This window comes from Cololabis saira, chromosome 18, assembly GCF_033807715.1.
Source record: "Cololabis saira isolate AMF1-May2022 chromosome 18, fColSai1.1, whole genome shotgun sequence".
In the NCBI taxonomy this organism is placed as follows: domain Eukaryota; kingdom Metazoa; phylum Chordata; class Actinopteri; order Beloniformes; family Belonidae; genus Cololabis; species Cololabis saira.
The window spans coordinates 29,502,131-29,524,503 of NC_084604.1; the positions used below are offsets into that span (position 1 = coordinate 29,502,131).

General features: G+C 40.3%; 1 protein-coding gene across 1 annotated transcript in view; it reads left to right on the top strand.

The window, feature by feature from the left end:
* The window catches only part of stum (stum, mechanosensory transduction mediator homolog), a 30,856-nt gene extending 10,664 nt beyond the window's left edge, over positions 1 to 20,192 (top strand). Inside the window, exons 2-3 of the mRNA XM_061746656.1 lie at positions 9,211 to 9,393; positions 18,249 to 20,192. Coding sequence (XP_061602640.1) covers positions 9,211 to 9,393; positions 18,249 to 18,283 — 218 coding nt within the window. The 3' untranslated portion in view covers positions 18,284 to 20,192. The remainder of the gene's footprint in view (positions 1 to 9,210; positions 9,394 to 18,248) is intronic.
* Positions 20,193 to 22,373: the final 2,181 nt, after the last annotated feature.

Below are 22,373 nucleotides of genomic sequence, written 5' to 3' on the forward strand. Positions count from 1 at the left end.
AGGCTTTGTATTAAAACTGACTGTTTTTTTAAGGGTTTGCCTCAGAAAAAAATTAAGCTAACAGAGATGCTATGCTATAATGCTTTGGGGGAAACCCCAATTATGGCACAGAAAAAATATCGATATATATCGAGTATCGCCATTCAGCTAGAAAATATTGAGATATGACTTTTGGTCCATATCGCCCAGCCCTAGGTGGTGTCCAGTTATTATACAGCATAGGGAAGCAATGAGTCAGCATTATCAATATTAGAAACATTTCCATTAGCTCAGAGCCTATCCATAAAGGTAAACTCACACCCCAGTGTTGTGTTAACACTTGAAAAGGTGATGTTTCTGAAATTCAAATTTCTTAATTTTCACTACGCAAATGAGGCAGGTATGTTGAAACTGTTCTGCCCACATGTGTGCGATTTCATTCAGCAGCAGTAGCCAGCTGCGACTTGATTGGATGATTGCAAGCAATGCCCCTGCCACAATGAAAGGGACGACCACTCAGTTCGGCAACGTTTAACGTCACCCCATTCAATGTGAACAGACGGCACCGTTCAGGGCGCTTTCATCACGTGAATCTGAAGGTTTATCATACTGGACTGCATGTTAAAAAAGACGATTGTCTTACCAGTAATGCTCTCCTGTTACTTGCGTCCGCCACAACTGTAGCCTGTTTACTTTGTCTTAGTTCGAATTGATACGATGATCAAAATTCTCACATTTAGGGTTAAAGAGGGCAGACTGAGACAATAAGAAAAAAGGAGCCGAAATTAACCTGAATTGGAGAAACAGACAAACAATATAATCAAAAAACATACTCTATGTTCACGTTTCAACCATGCTTTTGGACTACACGTATGAACTAAGAGAGAGTTTAGATATTACAAATCAAAGTAAAGCTTTGACCCCTTTTTCTGGCCCATTTAATGGGCTACAAGTGCAGGCAGTTAAATGAGGGAGGACAGTTATAACATTCTCTAAATCTTTCAGCTGTTACATTATCTGATGGAGTCGTAGTCAGTGGATGTTAAAAGTCACTATATTGGTTATACTCTTAAGATGTTAAGCAGACAGAAGTATTTATTATTTCGTATGTTGAGTAGAAATGGACTAAGACTTGATTGTATCATACAATCTTTATGTCTTTAGAGACATGTTTCTCAGGTAAGCGTGTAGGATTCCTGTATCCAAAATGAAGTCTCAGCCTCAGGATCCGTACAATAACTGCACAAAAACAAACCCAATTACTCCACATCTTAAGGGGTATTGTTGCCACATTTTCACAGGAACACTCCAAAAACAGAACCTCTTCAGGCACGCATCAGCCAACAACACCCAGAATTAAAATTTCCCGGGGGCTTTTTTTTCCAAACATGAGAGATCATTTTAGCGTGCGTATTTTGCATTTCCACGGAGGTTGAAGTTAAGGGCTCGACGAGGCAAAATAAAGCAGCTGAAACGAGAACGTCTCTCCTCGGGGTCCTCGCCAAAGTCAGCTGCACACAGAGCAGCCAAAGCAGGAAGTACACTTCAGCTACAACAACTCACTGTCTGTTAGTTACACACTTCAACGAGACAGCGGGTGTTTTTGTCGCCTTGCAACATGACAGCTGTAGAGAAAAGTCAGTGATTAACATGTTAAACTGTTTTCTTGTCAAGAAAAGAAAAGCAGGCTTGCCACTCATTTATGCTCCAGCTCACTGAACCATCGCAGCTCGTTATCTGTCGGTGCCTCCTCAGCTAATTAAAGCAGCATCAGTGACCAAGATCGAATGAAAACAGTCACAACTATTACTGCAGTACAACTCAGGCTAAAATGCAGTTCTGCGGCCCAGCAACATGGCAGAGGAAGTACTTGACATAGCTTTCTTCTAAAGTGAAGATTTTCCATTTCATAAAGGTGAATCTCTCATTTTGTTAAAAAACAAGTTGCATAGTTATAGGAAAAACATATTTTTCTTGGCTGTGGAGCAAGAGCAAAAACCTGTATCTGTAAGCTTTTGCCATTTATGTGATTTCAAAGGGTCTTCGATCTTCGCTAAAGAGGGCCTCTGTTTTTCATCCTCTACATGCCAGAAAAACACAGAGGCGAGAGAAAGCCTGGAGAGCTTAATTGTTGAACAGTCGACAGGTGGCGAGGACTGAGGACTGAGTAGTGCTTTCGAGTTTCATGAAGCTGCACTGACAAACAAAGGCAATGCCACCTATAATGCATAGTTTGCTCTTAAACAATATGAAATAATTGTACACTTTTAATTAACCTTTGCAGGGTTGCCTTCCTTTGATGTCTTCGTCTTTGTCTTCCGTCCTCTGTTTCTGTCCCCCAATATCTGCTTCTCTTTTCGTCTTTGACACTCTTACAGTCCATCATTAACCTCCCACACTACCAGTGGGTGCCTTGTAGAGTTCTCTGTGTAATTATAGTAATAAGTCTGGCTAATATATATATGCGCACACACTCAGACACGCACACATTCTCACAACATCCCACATGTTATACAAAGGATCCAAAAGCTTTTCACAAATGGAGGATTGTTTCTAGTGGCAGAGCTGGGAGATTAATTAAAACTGTTATCGATACATACAGTAGACACAAGTTGAGCCAAAGAATTTTCTCGGTTTTGAATCAGGTGCAGACGTATGTAAAAAGCTTTTCTCTTCTCTCAGTTAAAATGCATTTTTACGGCCTTTTTTATGACCTTTAGTGTAGAATTGAAGCCACTCTATGTTGCCAAATGGGGGCATATGTTGGCAAAAGAGCCACTGATGAGACAGTGCCGATAAGTTGAAAGCATAGACTGAATAAAACAATGGAAGAAACATTAAGTCACATGACCCATTGCATGTCAATGAAAATTAGTTTGGCTATATATATATATATATATATATATATATATATATATATATAGGTCAAATGTGACTTTGTTACATAGAGTGGCTTTAAGGTTACATTAAAAAAAATTGTACATGTAGTTATTTTATATAAGATGTTTAAGAATTATACCAAAAAGTTCAGTTGACTTTTATGGTAAAGATTAAGAATAAATAAATAAAATATAATCAGGCACATTAACCATTCCAGTGTACATTCAAGCTTCAACAGTAATAATATAGGTTACAATTATACGATAACCTCTCATTCACTGAATTGATGAAATCTCTTGACGAATATTAACACTCGGTTTTGCTGTTTCCTCAGCTTTTTAGAACATTTTGGTGCTTTTCAGCTCACTGTTTTGCTCTTATGACTTGTAACATTCTTTTTTAGTTCAATACTCATATTGTTTTAAAGTAAAGTGAAATGCTGAGTGAATTCTGCACCAACTCACTTACAAATACTTAGAAAAATTCCAAATGGATGATTACATTGCTAAATGTTTTCCCAGTGTCCATGCAGCCCTTAAAAGATGACTCAAGTTTGGACCCCGAGACCTGGGAGTTTGAGGGCTTTATGCAAAATCTTAGCTGTTCCTTCTGGACAAAGATCTCAGATGTTGCTCTTGAAATCTACTGGAACCACTCTGCCAGTTCAGGAGTCACAGCTGTGTTTACCACTGATACCCTTGTTTGCTTCACTTTCCACATTCCTTCTTCTTGATGTTGCCATAACTGGTAATTGCAAAATCCATCACCACTGTCTTCTGCTCGTGGTTTGTCCACCATAAGTTTATAATAGCGAGAAGGATTACATGCAGAAGCATGTGGGACCTGTTCTACATGTTTCTAAAAAGAGAAATAATCATTAGCGGTGTGTCTGGTGGAGGTACAGGCTCCAACTGCTCCATCTAAATGCTCAGTGACCACAAAACCTGACAGAGTGCACACAAGTTGAAAGTGAAAAGAAGCTGAAAGTGATGGAGAAAAAAAAGTTTTAAAAAAAGTCAGCAGGATCTATAAATCATATTTTGCATGCCAAATCTCAGTCATGCTTACTGTCAGTAATGGGTGACGTCTGGAGGTGGGCAGCTCCACCAGCAGCCGGAGCATCTGCTGGTGGGCGTGGCCTCAGCGACCTGAACATTTCTCTGCCTGATCATATCCTGTCAGCTCTGGGTCAAATCTCAGTTTAGTACGCAGCTGCTCTTTTTCATGCGAGCCTTTGAAATGCGTCTCAGGGAAAAGCTTGAAGCAAGCTTGAAGCATTTATAGATACTTGGCTTATCTCGTTTCACTCATAGGCAGGGGTGGAGGCTCACCGTTGTTGGGTGTGGCTTCTTCCTCATTCAGATTTAGACCTGAAAGGAATAAATCGTGTGAAGAAAATAGTCTATCTGTCTATCTGCATTGCTGAAATCTCTTGCATTTTGCATTTTTCACATCCTCAAATCTGCAGCTAGCAGAAATAAAGATAAGAAGTGTGAGAAAACATGGATAGGAAACGTGATGAGAGAAATGTGATGAGAACTGTGATATCGGTAGCTTTTCCTTCCTCCTGGGAAATAAGATTCAGCTGGCAGCCTGTTCGTTCCGGCTCTTCCATCCCTCCACCTGCTTAGCTTGCGACTTTATTCCTCCAAAGTGACAAGAAATTGAGCACGCAGACGGAGAAGGCCCAAGGTTATGATGCCTACATCGCCCACCAGGCATTTCTTGTGCTGGAGTCAAATGCACAACTTAACTCAAGTAAAAGAGACTAAAAAGTCTACAGTGAACATCAAGAGAGAGCAGCTGAATGTGAGAATAATCAATGGTTTTTGTGAAATTGAGAACTTCCCTGTGACTGAAAAAGAAAAATATGCAGAAGTCACTTGGACTTTCTCAATAATAACTGACTAAATGCAGCCAACGGCATTCTGGTTAAGAATACATGCTGCTATAAAAGATTATAAATGTGTTATTCTTCATTTATTGTTACTTATATGAACAACTATTGGTTTAAAGTTTATGCTAAATATTTTGAATATAAATTGATCTGTCTCATAAATATCTAGAATTAAGGGTCATGTTCAGCGGTTTTTCTTTCCCCTCTCTTTCCTTGTCTTCAGTGTGTTACATTTCTGTGTTTTTGTTTTGTTTTTTTGCAAAAATACACAAGTTAAATAGGTCCACGTGAAAGTAGCACATCTAAAAGTGTCCTAAATAATGAACAGCCCCTGAAGAGCTCATTATTTCCTTTATTTTTATCCTTTATTCCATCACCATGTAACTTATTATTATCCCAGCGCCCGCATGCTGTCTGGTTTGAGATGCTTCATGGAAAGAATGAGCAGTTGATTTTTTTTGCATCATCACTTTTTCAAGGAGTTTCCTACAATATAAGGATTAAGCGCCAAAAGAATCACAAAAGTGGTCCTTTATAAAGGGACATATTATTTAAAACAAACAAAAAACAGAATACTGACACTATTTATTTGGGTGTCAGAAGTCACTATCAGTTCAAAAAATATTTTCCCTCACACACCCGTTGAGTGAGCGAGTCACAACCCAGCTCAGAGTAGAAGTATCCGGCCTCCCCTCGTCTATCTCTAAATTTAATCTCCACCCGGCATTAAATCATCTTACATTTGCACTGTGAAAGCAACACCATGGAACTTTTTTACATTTTTTAGCTCGGTGGTTCCTCCAAGGTGTGGAGATTAAATCACCCCTGAGATGCTGTGCAAAATGTATGTTTAGTCTCTTGTACAATTAGTCTCTCAGTTTCTATTCTATCGTTACTTCCTTGAGTATGTTAAAGGAGCATGAGGCAGGATTGAGGCAGGATTTATGAAAAAAAATTGTATACGTTTTAAGTTTTCTAGTAATAATGTCAGATGAAGCGTTCCAAACCAAAATGAAAGAGCCCTCTAGTGTATCTCTCCGTTGCCTTGAACAGGCTGTGTGCTGCAAAATGTGCTGCAATTGTGCCCGGAATTTCCCGCGCTGGGCTGCGGATGTGACGTCACATGACGCTTCATGCACGTTCTCCCCGTTCTCCCGTGCCGGCTTCGCTGTTGGCTGCAGTACCCCCGACGACCGTCGTGGTGAAGGGTGGCGCTAGAGTCTCATTTCTTAAAAGGAGCCTCATGCTCCTTTAATCATCTCTGTGGGATTCAAATTTTAATGTTTGCAAGTAAGCATATTTTATTTTTGCAAATTAAGAAAAAAAATCCATCCATCCATCCATCCATCCATCCATCCATCCATCCATCCATCCATCCATCCATCCATCCATCCATCCATCCATCCATCCGGTGGTTACACCCTGGACAGGTCGTCTGTCCATCACAGCATCACACATTAAAGTTACACTCAACGTTGTAAATGTCTAGAATAAAAGAAAACAAAATGAGGTGTTGCAATGACCCAGTAAACCTTCAGAACGTAAATTAAAGATTTTAAGTTACACAGTAAGTGATTTCTGGGTGCCGATTTTTGCATACATTGCGTCTCCATTCTGCTCCACTTTTTATTAACCCTTTACTTACTGGCCTGTTCTCAGGCTTCGGCAACAGGTAAAGTAATATGTTACGTGCTGTGGTTTAGCTGAGTAGGACTAACCAGTATTTTTTTATTTCTATAATCTTCTGAAGCATAAAACCTTGGCAAAGAAAGGGTATGTGTGTTCTTTTTCACATGGCCGTGTAAAAACAACTATTTTGGCGCGTAAGTCTGACAAATAGCTTTTAGTTTAAAATGCAAACACACTGTAAGACCTCTCACTGAAGTGTCCAAACAGTCCAAGTCTTGTTTATAACTGTTTATGGCCGAATGGACGTATGTAGGTTAAGTCAAACACCGGTGGAGGTCTGAATAACTACTAGATAATACCAAAGGAAGCTCTGTGGGCTGGCACTCAAGAGACACATTTGTCATCCCAATGAGCACTTATCAAAACAAAGTTATATCTGTATATATATTTACACGTGTTCTATTCTTGAGCAAGCATTGTCATGGTAACATTGAGTAAATTGTGTATACTGCGACTCGTGTACTCCTGTATGTAACAGATGCAGACTAGGTACAGAGAACATTTACCGTGCCGGTGCCTGGGAAGGTCTCCCGCTCCTTGTCTTCAGATAACAGAATAAGGACAAATATTGAATTACTTTTCATGCAGCCAAAGATCGTCCCCTAAGCTCAATAGCAGCTGATATGTAGGACAATCTCTGTTTTCAGTGTATAAAACCATCTTACTCGTGAATCTTTATCTACAGTATGTTTTGAACAAAAATATAAGATAACACTCTGCTCAGTTCTTCCTGTGTCCATACACGTCTATTTACTATTATACACGTGTATTTTTAAGACACTGAGCTGGAGCAAAAGCTTGAAATCCAGGTCGTGTCAAAACCGTTCAATCTCAGTCTGCACAACAGCGCTTTGAGATTTTCCAGCACCTTCTCAACCGGAGTCAGGTTCATCCATCTACAAACTCCCATCCATCAGCCCTGAAAAACCAAAGACACAGTTTTCAAGCGTCCCACTTACTTAGGTCCGGGAGAGACTTTTACTGCAACAGCTAGTAACGTGATGACATCCTGTTCCTTTGCTGGAGTCACCAAGCAACATTAATGAGTCTCGGCATGCATTTATTACTTAACTTTAGCCCAAGAATGTATCAGGCTGGAAATATAAAGAGGAAAATACAATGCGACCTAGCTAACCAATCACATTTGTTTCACTTTGCATCTACTTTACAGTTCTGGGGGGGGGGGTCGCAAATCAGGCTGTGGAGGAGGTTACGAAGTATGAGTCCCTGCTGCTGAGAACATGTGTTGTCTATCTGAAATATTAGAGATGAGAGGTATAAACCATCCTGCTCCCAGTCGCACTATACTGCAGAAAATAATCCACACTGCCACCTCGTATTTGGTTGGTGTAATGACATTTACATTACATTTAGCAGATGCTTTTATCCAAAGCAACCTAGATCGCTAAGTAATTGTTTATAAAACAGTATTTAAAACTTAGGCATTGGAATATTCAAGTGCTTAGGGAGTTATACAGAGAGTGACATACTTCTCCATCATCCTTTTGAACCTGAGTAAAAAAGATCGATTGCTGTAAAGTCAGTAAAAAATGCTGTCGCTCAGCATGTATCAGCACCAACTCACCTAAGATATATTTTATTTGCCCACATTGCAATGTCTGAGCTACGTAATTGAAGTGAACAAAAGGAAGCTCAGCAGAGCAAACAACAGCACTGCAGAAAAGAACAAGAACCAATACTATTTTCTATAATCTGGTGGTGCGATTACAGAGGAACACAAACAACAATGGAGAAGTATAGATAACATCCACAATTTAGGTCCCATACATGCATAGCTGATGTGTGGAACCAGAAATCGCACTTTAGTTTGAGCCTCAGTCTCAGTCTCCTTCTCTGAAAGCTCTCTTTCTGCCTCGGCAGTTCCTTCAGGTCACTGGTGATTTGTTATTGGGAAGACATCCCATCGTCCGGTAAAGGATGTTGTTCTCGACACATACGCTGATTTGCCCTGTGACTCAGAAATGCATTACCTTTTAGTAGATGACTCCCAAAGTGGGTCTTTTTTGAGCACTTTTAAAAATGCCATTGTTTGCACTTTATGATTTAATAATAATGATCAGCTGACATGTCAACTGTTGGGATTCAGCTGATATTTTAGGGTGGCAATGTTTATTGTGTGGCTTACTAGGACATAATATATATTTACTGTGATAAAAACAGTTTAACTTCGAAACTAAGGGCAGGATTTTGCTTATATTGGTTACAAGTGCTCAGTTAATTGTGTGTGCGTCTGTGTGTGTGTGTGTGTGCATTAGTTAGGGATGTGTGGGTTCTCTATGAAATTGTAGGAACACAAAAGGTCAACGTTTACGTCAAATCCACGAAGGCTTATATTTGACAACTGGTTCCAAAAACGTTCAAAAAAAGAAATACATTTCCACCAGTCACTGTTTTTCATGCTGATAATGAAATGCATGTGGTACAGAAACACAATATCACACGCAGGTAAGAATAACCTCCTAATCTCCAGTGTGTTAACATTCAGCTCAAGGCACTGCTGTGAATTATTGTTACAGTGAAGTGTCTCATCCAAGAAAAGCAGATCTTTTTCTGGTTTGTTTCACTGGAAAGTCTTGTGTTTGATTATACTGACAGGAAAAATACTTCAAACGCCTTTAATCATCTTCAACTATAAACTCTGCAGAGCTCAACAGATAATCTGTGTTAGAACTTCTTTTTGTTTGTTTGTATTTTAACTTTTTTGTTTTAGCTGACTTGGATGTTTTATCATCTCTGTCCTGCAGGTACTTTCATCTCAGCGTTCACAGTGCTATGTGGAGCTCACAGCGAGCTGATCTCGGAGCGAGGGGTCTGCTGCGTGTTCTGGCTCAACGTGGCTGCAGCCTTCATCCAGATACTGACGGCTGTTGTCATGGTGGGATGGATCATGAGCATCTTCTGGGGAATGGACATGGTCATCCTGGCAAGTCAGTATTCACCTGTCTGTGTTTCTCTTTACTCATTTTTGTCTTCATCATTGGGGGGGAGGTTAATGGAAGCGTGTACAGCCCAGGCTCTGTAAACCTGAAACACATTGAGGGGGAGAAGCCTGCTCCTCCGACCATAACAAACATTGCTCCAGCCACTTAAAAACACAAGCACGATGGGTCCTCCTTGGGCTTGTGTAAATAAGGAATGGGGATGGAGAACAGGCTCTGGAGAGACATGTTTTCTGCAGGAGCTAGCGCTATGTGTTTCATTGGTGTTTTCTTTTAAATATGAGTTGTGTCATCATCAGGGGTGCACACAAGCCGGGACTCAAGGGCTAGTCTATTGCATGTTTAAGATGTTTCCCTGTCTTCAACACACCTGATTCTAATCACTAGTCGTCATCAACATGTCATCAAGGTTTACACAACTCTGTTGTTGACACAGCCTTCTCTATCAGGGTTGTGTTGAGGCAGGGAAACATCTAAAACGTGCAGTAGACTGGCCCTCGAGTCCCTTTTTGTGTGCCCCCCTGGTCATCATCCAAAAATTGCTTACCCTACCTTTAATATGTATGTTGTGTGAAGAAAAAGTATGAACCCATGAATAGAAGTTTGTATCATAGCCAATGCTTTTAGGTTCATTCTTATTATTTTTATTTGTATTATTTATTAATTTGTTCAGTCTCACTCACATCTTATTCACAAAATAAAATGAAAATATCAATCAGACATCAGTGTCAGGGTTTGACACTTCCCCCCAGTTTTTGAGTTTCAGTTCTGTCCCTCCTGTTTCCAATCTGCCCTGATTGTCTGCACCTGTGTCTTGTTATCCCCTGTGTGTATCTGGTCTTGTCATTCCCCTTCTCCCTGTCGGTCCATACTGTTTGTTCCCTCTGGTTTTTTGGATTCCTGTTTTTGTTCAGCCTTTGATCCTGCTCTGCAGCGCTTTTGGTTTTTGTTAATAAATCTTTATTTTTTGAGAACTCCTGCCTCCGGCCTCCCACTCTCTCTCCTGCGTTTGGGTCCTCATCTAACCAACCATGACAATCAGTATAAATAATCCTCATTGATACTGGACATCAGGCAGCTATTTGTAGTCTGTTTTTATTAGATGAACAAATTCTTTATGTAAATATCTAGATTAACCCATAAATAAAAATTTGGAATGATATTTTAGGAGCTGACAGCGAGTTAATATAAATGGAGGTGATTGTGCTCATTTAACAGATTTTCAAATCAAAATCATATAGTCGCTGATTTTTTGATGTTAGCAAATATCAAAATGAACAAAATATTGCCATCCATCCATTCTCTATGCCTGTTTAATCCTTTACAGGGTCACAAGGGTCTGCTGGAGCCCATCCCAGCTCTTCACAGGCTATTTTGTCATATAAGTACCAATCTTACCAATCTCTGAAGTACCAATCATCCCAGAGGCCATGAACTCATTTTTAACAGTACTTGACATTGATAGTCAACTTGTGTATGACAGGTTTGCAGTGATGGAACAGAGATTCCTGTATAAATGGCCCTTTTTATTCACTTTTTGTATATGTACAAAAAGCAGGGACCATGTCTACTCTATCAAGTAAGATAAGACAAGAGAAGATAATATAATATAAATCTTTTTTGTCATTTTTACCTTTTTAAGAAAAAAACAATGTAACCTGAAGATGTGATTGACTCAGTATGAGGGATAAAAGAAAAAAAAGACTGGAATAGAAAACATAATTGAACTATATAGATAACAAAACGTTTTGTGTCCCCGGACCTACATATTGCACATTCTCAGCACGTTTGCACATGAAAAAGAAAGGGACAGCTCTGTCCTGAGTTCGGTACCACTTGAGTGTTTAATGGCTTTTTCTGAAAGTACATATTCGGTTGTAACTCAAAACTGTTTTGATTGACTTAATTTTGGTCCCTTACAAGAATTGACCCCGCTCAGCATTTAATAATAGACCTATCAATGTTTTAATCCAGTATATTTCTTCAAGCAAGTCTAGCTGGAACAGTGCAAGGAAAAGCAGAGGATGTTGTCAGATGTTTGCTGTGGCGTCACAGTATCGTGGCTGCTCCCAATACTGCACTGCTGAGCTCTGCAAATTGACTCCCATTTAAAAAACAAACCAAAAGAAACAACCATGACACTTGAATCCCACCTCGTATCCTTTTTTTTTCCTTTTTTGTGAGAAAAAAACCCAAAATGCCAATTTTTTAGCTTCATTTTTATGATTTTTTTTATCATTCTTCTGACACTGTCCCATTTTCAAGAGGCTGAAGCAAGATATTTATAATGTAAGTCTTTTGATTAGAAAGTCAATAAAAAAAGCTGAAAATAGTATACACGAATCCGGCGACCGGTTTGTGTGCGCCGCCATCTTGCGGCGGCGCCATTGCTGCGGTGGCAGGTGTCAATCTGCCACCGCAGCGCTGTTATTGTAACCTGACGCTCTACAGCATCGTTATAGCTGGATTGATGATGTTAGACAGTGGCCTTCCATAAATAATGAAGGTATCTTAAATTAATGCTGATGTTAATTTATAAATAATGATTTGTTTGAGCGATAAGCAGGAAAGAATAGAGGAATAGGGAGATAAGGGAGTGTATGATTAAACACTGTAATATAGCTCTCTCCACCTCCTCTCCTTACGAGGCACGTCTGCACAATTAAATATTACCTGTTTATGTTTTGTTTAATTTTAGGTATCCAAGAATATTTTATTGATCGTCTGGCGTCCGATGACGAAAAAAAAACGCAATTACAGGTCTCTAATTGAAGGGCAGAACTATCTCAGCTCCGGATGATACAGAATACATACATACATAACCCCAATCTGCAGATAAAACTAGTTTGTTGAGGAAAAAATATCAACTCTATTTGTAGCTGCAGAAGAAAAAAATAATCTCACGAGGAAAAGAAAAATATTGCTCACGCCAAAAAAAAAAAGAAAAGAGAAGTAAGAGTAATAAAAAAGATGTACTGTATGTTGTAATATTATACTAATTTATTGAAACACATGGCGAGTCAAACATTTACCAAAGCAGCTGCCAAACACTAAACAAGGTAGTAAGACGGTGGTTCTGCAGAACTGCGGCAGTAAATCCTCATCGGAGCTCCATTCTTTAGTAGTGATTTCATATGAACCCAAACCGTTAATAATCATTATTTTCTCCATATACCGCTCCCTGGCTTCCTTTTTTAAGGTATCCAGGTAAATTCCAGTTCCTTTCCAGCAGTTTAACATCTTTTTTTGCGTTCCGTCTGTTCACTTGGTGAAACAGAAAAGTAGTTTTTAAAGTCCATCCCGTCTTCATTCACTATCAAAACAAATGCACGTGACGGGACAGGATTTTTCCGATGATACAAATACATTAAGAGAGCCTGGCAGGGAGCAGAGTAATAGATCTATACGTATATATGTCTATGGGCTGGAGCGGAGGAGCGGAGCCGCCACCGCAGTAATGGCGGCCGCTCGACTTCCGGGTTTCGCCGGATTCGTCTATAAACTCAATATCCTGCATGTACTGTAGACCCCCAACCCCAGGCATCATTGAGTACTTCATTTCCCTGCAGTAAATTGACTCCAATTTGCCGGCACAATCTCACGCACCATCCTGCTGCCGACTACGCACCAAATGTGTATTAAATAGCAGCTAAAGATAATACTCAGCTTTTATTTTCTTTTAAATACCTGATTGAATTAAACAGAAACTGTTTTTGAAATTAAAGATGTTTCCCAGGAGCTATGGGGCTCTCGATTGTGGTTGATTGTTTTCCTCTTTTTTGTTGGAATTTACTTGCAAAAGTGCAGGATAGCATCAACCTTATCCTTCAATATTTATGTTTGGAAAAGGACAAAATCATGGCTCTTGATAATCCAGATGTGTTAAAAAGGGTTTCACGGTATCCTTCGAAACAAATGACTTGTAAAGAAACAAGTGTAAAAGAAAAATCTGCAGGTAAATGCAAGAGAGATTGTGTAATTTAACTGGCTTCTCTGTCAAACTGTAGTATGCTCCCAATCTTGAAGAGCACCTGGTGTTTCCTTTGTGAGGAAGTGTGATTGTGTACCTGAGCCAGCTCATGCAGGCGCGAGGGCGCCCACACCCCTGGTGTGTTTTTGTTCACAGCTCCTCACCGTCTCCCCGGCCTCTGCTCTCAAGTCTCCTTCAAGTGTTGCTACTGAAATCCGCTCCCCTTCGCTGCGGCAGCATCTTGAATATTTACACGAACATTTCTTGTCAGCATTGTTTTTCAAACTGAAAACATTCATGCCTTTTGGTTTGAAGATCAATATTTATTCAACTAGTCATCCCCACAATGGATGCCTCTGTAGCTCTGAGAACTTATGCCCCTTCGCAGCTGCTTCATCTTCCCTCCTTTATGACTTTAATGAATCACTCTGAAAATGTGGAATATTTATCCGGCTTGTGCCGTCACACTTTCCATTTCTTTCCATAACTCCATCTCTACAAACACCTCTCACTCCCTTTTCTCTTTCTCCATCTACCTAATGATCAAGGTAATATCTCCCTCCTACTGATCATCCTCCATCTGCCTTCCTCTCTAATGATTGTTCTTATTTGATCTCACGATATCCTGCGCCCCCTCTTATGTTATTCCTCCCACTCCCTGCCTGCTCCGAAACAGAAACTATGGCAGTCTTTCCTCTGCCTCAGTTTCTTCTTTTTACTTGTGTGATCATCCCCCATTCCTGTCTCCTTCTATTTTCTCACTGATCCAGAAAACCGGGGTTGCGCTACTGCAATCGAGTTCATTTGATGATGCAATGTATCTGTATCAAACTGACTCTAATAAGAATTAAATAGCACTTTTCCATGTTTTGTAGTGCATTGATGTAGCTGAAAACTGTGAAACCAATCTCAGCTAACTGCCTCTTGTTTCTTATCTCTCCTTCTGCTCTCCTTCGTGAAAGTTTCTGACGGTAAGTATTTCTTTATTCCCCTTTTGATCTCAACATGCATGTTTAATAACGTAAAACAAAATAACCCCCAGCATTTAAAGGAATTGCAAATAAATTAATTTGGGACTTGATTGTTCACCTGGTTCATATGAGATTGACGAGACATGATTTGTATTTACACGAAAACAACTCATGCAACAGGTTGAAAATAATTTCCTGCATGCTCACATGCATTTTCACATGCAGTCAAAAGTGGTTCCCGGCTTTCGTCTGAAAGCACCAGGTGGATTTCTATTACACTTTTTCGCAAAATAAAAGCAACATTTCTGAAATTGGGACTTGGTCCCACTGCAAAGGGGCTGGTATTTCCATTGACTGGTCTTTTGCCAATGAGAATAATTCTTGTGAAATGTCTTCCCGCGAGACTTATTTTTATGAGCGTTACTCTACCTGAATCTCATCCTGCAAGATTTCTCTTCAAAATAAAGAAGAAGATACCGCTCTGTTCCACGCGCAGCTTTAGGACACTCTGACCACTGTCTGGTTCATCTGATCCCAACCTACAGGCAGAAACTAAAAACCTCTAAGCCTGTAGTGAGGACTGTGAAGAAGTGGCCAGAAGAGTCAAAGCTGAAGCTTCAGGCCTGCTTTGACTGCACGGACTGAGTGTTTTTGAAGCTGCTGCCACAGACCTGCATGAACCTACAGACACTGTGACGTCCTACATCAGTTTTTGTGAGGACATGTGTGTGCAGACTAAGACCTACTGCACATACAATAACAACAAGCCCTGGTTCACACCGAACCTCTGGAAGCTCAAGTCAAGGAGGAGGCCTACAGAAGCGGTGATCGAGCCCTGTTCAAGCAGGAACACGCTGACGAGGGAGATCAGGAAAGCAAAGAGGCGGTACGGAGAAAGAGCTCTGTCTACCCCCCCGACACCCTGCCTGCACTTCAGATCTGTGAGGAGGAGGTGTGTCGGCTGTTCAGGAGGCAGAAGATCAGGAAGGCTCCAGGCCCAGACGGCGTGTCCCCCTCCTGCCTGAGAGCCTGCGCCGAGCAGCTGGCTCCCACCTTCACAGGGATCTTCAACCGGTCCCTGGAGCTGTGTGAGGTGCCCTCATGCCTCAAACGCTCCACCATCATCCCAGTTCCCAAGAAACCCACCATCACAGGACTAAATGACTACAGGCCTGTCGCCCTGACATCTGTGGTCATGAAGACCTTTGAGCGGCTGGTGTTGAGCCACCTGAAGGACATCACAGGCTCCCTGCTCGACCCCCTGCAGTTTGCTTACCGGGCAAACAGGTCGGTGGATGACGCAGTCAACATCGGATTGCACCACATCCTGCGTCACCTTGACACCCCAGGGACTTATGTGAGGATCCTGTTCGTGGACTTCAGCTTGGCGTTCAACACCATCGCTCCTGAAATCCTCCACCAGAAGCTCACCCAGCTCACCGTGCCTGCCTCCACCTGTCAGTGGATTACCAGCTTCCTGAGTGACAGGAGGCAGCAGGTGAGGCTGGGGAGCATCACATCCAGCACCCGCACCATCAGCACCGGCCCCCCCAAGGGTGCGTCCTCTTGCCACTGCTCTTCTCCCTCTACACTAACGACTGCACATCAGACTCAGAGACAGTTTCATATGAAAAGTTACGCTCATAAAAAGAAAAACACAGTTCAATAGAAACAACGGCCCCCCTGCAGTGGTACCTTGTTGCAATTTCAGAATGTGTTGCTTTTGTTTTGTGAAAAAGTGAAAGGAAATGCACCTAATTACAGGATTTGCTTTGCAATATTTAAGTTTTGCACAATTCCGGTGATAATAGAACCTCACAAACTGTGTTTTTTACAAAGTTTGACATAAAGATGAGCCACAATCCATCTTTGCTTCGAAAGAACAAGCCTGTGTTTACACCTGGTATTAATATCCATCAAGCAGGCAGTGTGTGTGTGTGGGGAGGGGGGTCCTGCGGCAGGGAGGGATGCAGGACAGGACAGAGCCTTATTGACCAGATTAACTGTACAAGTAAAATTGCAATATCTCATACTCGTGTGTCTGTGTTGTATGACAGGGGAAAGAGGTGGCGTATACGTGTGCTTCAGATCACACAGGAGTATCATGAAAATGAACAAGTGGATGAGTTGCCAAATAAGCTATTAAGAGAACAAATGTGGTCATGCATCTTAAAGCTCAGAAATCTGAGGGGGAAAGTAGCATTTGGAGGAAAGCAATATTATGTGACAACACTGTTGGAGAATCAAGAGGATGTCATTTACATACAGTAGATACAAAATAAGATATGACATTATCAGAGGAAGCAACAGCAGAGAACAAGTCATTAAGAGCAGAATGAGAATTAGATGCGGTAATCTTAATTATAGCATTCTATTTATGGTAGGGAAACATCCAGACTGGAATTGTAGCCAGTGTGTGGATGGGGAGACTAGAACATGTGTTAACTATATGTAGGAGCAGCTCAGTGATGCCTGTACAGTCTGAAAAGGTGTAGCTCTCGGTTTTTGTTTTTTCATCTATACAAGGTCTAATCTTGAGGTAAGTTTAGTTGGAACAACAACTCCTGGGAAGACTGGCAACTGTCTTGAATGCTTTCTACCCATGAATAATATTTCTAACTGTGGCACAATGAACCCCGGATTGTTTGGAAAGGGTTTTACAGAGCAAGGCTGATGCGCAGCAAAAACTGCTTCCCTGACACCACTGCATGTGTCCCTCCCCCTTGGCATTTTGCTAACACAAATCTGAGGGCCCCAGACCAATAAACTGCCAAAACATGTTTTAATAGAGGTCTGCACACCTACTGACTATCACTTTGTAAAAGGCTGATGATTAGCAGCATCTGGCTTCAACTTACCTCTTTAATCAACTGGAAGTAGGGAGAGGGTATCAGGTATTTCCCTCCATTTTTTGGGGGGCCTTTATTTTCATTAAATAAGTAGGGCAACTTTAGCAGACACGGTGACTGGACTTCAGGGTGTCGGGTTAACAGGGGTTAACACATATTGAAGTACAGCTGTTGTGTGAACGGTGACTTCTAGATTCCTAAAAATAACGAGACTTATTTAAAGACTAAAGGAAAGGAAGAGGAAGAAGTGGGGCGCTGAATCCTTAAGGAGGCAGAAATACAACTTTTACATCTGTAATCAAAGTAGCACAGATAAACTAGCTCAGCAGGACAATTTGTTAGAGGAGATTTTCTTGTGCACCCTTATTAATGTGCCTAAAATATATATACATAAATATATATATATATATATATATATATATATATATATATATATATATATATTCTTGTGCTACATGTCTGGATACACTACTCACCAGAAGCTAATTTGCTATCTGCTGTCACTGCTTCTGCTGACAGTTTTCTTTTTTTATCCACCCGGCTATAGTCATGCTTTCTCCTCCTGGCAACTGTTCATAATGGTGCTGTTGTGGACTATATGATGCTCAATGAGGCGTGTATGGTCTTAGATGTATCTCCTTCTCTTTGGTGTCTCTGAGCATTGCATAGTCTGTCCTTGGGGTAAAAAACTTTGGCAATGGCTCTATAGCCCTTTTGAGGTTAATTTGCCATAAGGGTTCTCTATGACCACCACTTATGTCTTTCCCTTTTGGCATTGCATTTGCATTTACATCTGCTCTTACAGAGGTCTGCACACCTGCTGATGATCAGTTCAAAGGCGGATGATAAGCAGCTTGTGGCTGCAACAAACCTTTCAATGTCTTTAAGAAGCTGTAAGGGAGTTCTTCATATTGCCCACAAATTGAGTTTCATTTTTGTTAGATAAATAATGTCATTTAGAGAAAAGTTGCATGTTACTGTTTGGCAAAAAGTATATAGAATAGTTTTCTTTCAAAATATCTCCTTTTTTTCCCCTGTGTCTTACTTCCTCAGGCTACAGAGACCAGGGCGTTCCTCAAGATGTCTGAAAGAAGTCTTTGCCGTGTTCGCTGATGGGTCGCACGAACAGCCGAACAAACCAAACAGCAACTTTTACCTTCATAATGACCCGTGGCCGACAACAGAGCGAGGCACAAATAAATACATAAAAGGACACCAATCACATCGTTGGCTGCTGATCAGTCATCATCAGACCATGACTGCATGTAGAAATAAATGGAAAAAGATGGCAAAAAAACACAAACAGTCAGAGAAAACAACGTGTTTTTGTTTAATCAACTATTATGACTGCATTTTATTTTAAATACTGTATTGTTATATTTTATTTGCTACCATAAATATGTAAAACCTTGTAACTTGTTTCCAGTGTGAGAGGATGCAATCTTTACATTAGCTTGTGGTTAAATTTAGATTTTCATTTGCACATGCCAGACGTCGGTATTTTAGGCTTGTGAGAATCCAGTTGGAATTCCAATATACATGTATTTATTTAAAAAAAGAAGAAGACTGCTTTGGCTGTTTACAAACCGTTGCTACAATGTGGGTTTCCAGTTCAGTGATGCATTCAGAGCTGTATTTACCATACTGGGGTCAAAGTTCTACTGCTGTTGAACTGAGGCCGTTTCATGTTTAGATGGAGAGGTTTGCTGTCATCTGGTCTGTCTGTTGTTTAATATTACTGAAGTATTATCCTCTTGTGTGCTGTAGTTGCCTTTCCATTGCTGTCTGTAACACTGACCAGGAAAAAGTGCAGTATTTTCTTTCTTTCAGAGCTCCGTCTGCAGAAGCACACCATGAACAGTATTATTTTATTATACACTGACCTCAAACCCATCATATCAAGTTTTGCATGAACTCATAGTTATCATTTTGAATTCTGACAATTAGTCTGAATTTAAGTCATTATTCGAGAACTGGCTTTAGAACAACCTTTTTTGCAGTTTGAATAAAAACTTGATAATGATGAAGTAATCAGCTGCAAACAGCTGACTATCCTGCTGTAGCTACGGTACAGAGGCTTTTTTCTTTGTTCACACCACTCGTCACGCCATGCTTATTATTCTGAGATTATGAGAAGCTGATCGAAATGACTCATTCTTCCTGACAGTTATTTAACGTGAATCTTCATACCTTTTTAAATGTGTAAATCAGGGCCAAAGGGATTTTACGCACATTTTCAAGCTTCGAATCTAATTAACAGGTCCCAAAATACCAGCTCGTCTCTGCTTGACAGGCTGGTCACGACCCCACCTGGCACCTGAAGGCAAAGATGGAGTTACCGTCGAGCTGTTCAGGTTTGTGACTGATGTTTAGCACTCTGATAAGCAGGATTTTTTCCATAGGATTAAATTGGAACTAAATCTGAAAAAAAAACATGATCAATTCAGTGTTTTATGTCGTGTAGAAAAGGCAACTGTGATTGTTCACATTTTGTATATAGTCAACTGAATGTGTTTGCATGTGAAAATGTGATGGATAGTGCGGAGCGTTTGAGATGGGGACTGGGTAGTTGCTGGTATGGCCCCATCTAAAGTATGTACGGCTATTTGGACAAAATGGGCAGGAATGCATAGACTGTTCCCAATCATCTACACAACAACCGCCTTGGAATCGTTAATCCAAACAAGGGCTTTCCCATGATACCCAATCAGTTTTCTCATGCGCTGCAGCATTTCCATGAAAAATGTCTGCAAATGTCAGAGGTCAAACAGCCAAGACCAGTCTGAGACTGCATAATAAGACCAGCATCTGAAGTTAATCCCTTATGAGTTGGGTCACTTCCAACCACAGAAATGTTTTGGTCTCCATGGCTAGATTTGAAATCCATGACAACTGTTATATAAAAGTTTATGCATCATAAATTAAGATGTTTTCACATTAGCTGTTCAGCAGCAGCACTGTCTTGACTTCTGGGCTGTGAATAAAGATGTAACAGAGCATTGTTGTTCTTATTTTAACAAGAATGTATTTTGTTATTCTGTTAATTGTACTGAGAAACTGCCACAATTGCGTTGGCCTGGAAGTGTCAGAGGACGAAACTCAGCAAGCATCTTGCGCTAACAGTGCTAAATGATTGCAACCTTGCAATTTTTCAGGGCTTCATCACAGCTGGGTTTGGGCTCCACTAACAAAGCCAGACTCCAGGGAGACTATCCTACTGGACCGACTAACTTCTGCTGAGACCCAGCTGTGGCAAAGCCGTGGGGATTGTGAAGCTGCATCATTTCTGATGTCACCACTGAAACAACGAGTGAAAGGGGAGGTCCCACTACGAGTTCTGCAATTCCTCCGCCGGGGCTCGGATGAAAGAGCACAAGCCGCCTGTGACAAATCGGACATGACTCTTGAGAATGTTATTATGTGGCAACATCCGAAATGAGGATGGATGGACAGATTTAATCAGAACGAAAGTTAAGTAACATTAGCTACCGTCTTAGTTTAGCATGAGCTAAGCAAAGCTAAAATACCTAACTTTAGATTTAATTCAAAATACTTTATCAATCCCCTAAAAGGAACTTAATAAATTGTGGTAACTAAACTAAGGTGAGGTTGTTCTAGCCATTTACAACATGGTGCTATGGAGTAAAAGAGAACCCATGAGTGATGTCACAGGAGATTGTCCAGTTCTTCTTATACAGTCTGTGTGTACATACAGTGATCAAGGTTAAGACCATCTAATCATATAATAATTATTATAATTATAATTTTAGATCCTGTTCAATTAAAAGCAACATGCTGCCTACACTACGGACAAATAAAGAAATGCAAAAAATTATTTTACCTACAGTAAGTGAATAATCCATCTGCACGATATTACCGTCAGTCTAATTGGTTTGTTACTTTTGATTTCTTTGACTTTTGTATCAGTTCTTCTAAGTTTAAATTATCTTATCAGTATTTAATCAATTATTTAATGTTGTTTGGTTTAGAAAACCAATGTTTTTTTTGTTTTAATTATTTAATTGTTGTACAGTGTTTTTTTTTGTGAAAATAAAGACAGCAATGATGATAACGATGCCTTTAAGAGTTATAACTTTGCCTAACAACTGTTATAAAGTGTAGACTTTTTTTTTCTTTCCTGCATGCATATCTTTGGTGTCAAGTGACTGTAAAGAATGACAGATAGGCACTTAAACAAACCTAAAAATTTCACAAGTACACCAATGACGTACCGTTTCATAAAGACTTATAAAAAACAGTCACCAGTGCACCTATGAACTTTCCAGTTGAACCTATAGACTGTCAGTGTTAGTGCCCTGATCCCGGAGTCCTCAGGGAAGAAGAGGAGAGAGCACTTTCTCATCCCTGTCTTCCAGACTCATTTTAGGGATTCATCCTCTGTGGCAGGAGAGACAGAAGGAGACTGTTTACTCTGAGGACCTGCTGTCTTTTTTGTATGCTACAACCATACGAGAGGCATTTATCCTCATAAATTCAGTATGTTCACATTATTATGGAAATGAATTAGGTATGAATTAATGAATAAACATAGATGCATTTCTAAATATGGCTATCGAGCTGCTGACTGTAAGTGAGCTACCTGCACCATGGTGTAACGTCAATTCTTTGAGGTTTGAATGTTTCAAATAATCAAAGTAATTTAGCATTCAGACTATATCATGATTATTCTATGGATCAATGGTGCAGGTATGGAGGGGAATCAGATTTCATTTCTTGCCAGAATTTTTCACAACCAATTTGCATCAGCTTCACATTGTCTTTAACATCACATTATGGGGCGATACCACTCCTGACCACATAGTGGCAGAATATTATGAGACAATTCATGTATCAACCCCTGTTGTAAGACAAAGTACAACTCTGAATTACAGTTAATGCAGCTATCTGTGCACTTGGAATGAAAGAGATTATAATGAAGATTGATATTTTGTATCATAACCATCTGCAACAACCACACAGAAATGTTTATCACTGAGAACAGCTGTGGAAAAGTCTTAGTGCTTGCTGCACAAATAAGCTGCATACTTTGAAACAGTCTTGCATCTATTGCTAGAACGATTTCCCAGGCAATTTGATGGTTTGACGCTCATTGAACTGCTGACTGTTGAAAATGATCCAACTTTTGATGGATGCAACACATTTCAGTTCACCAATAAC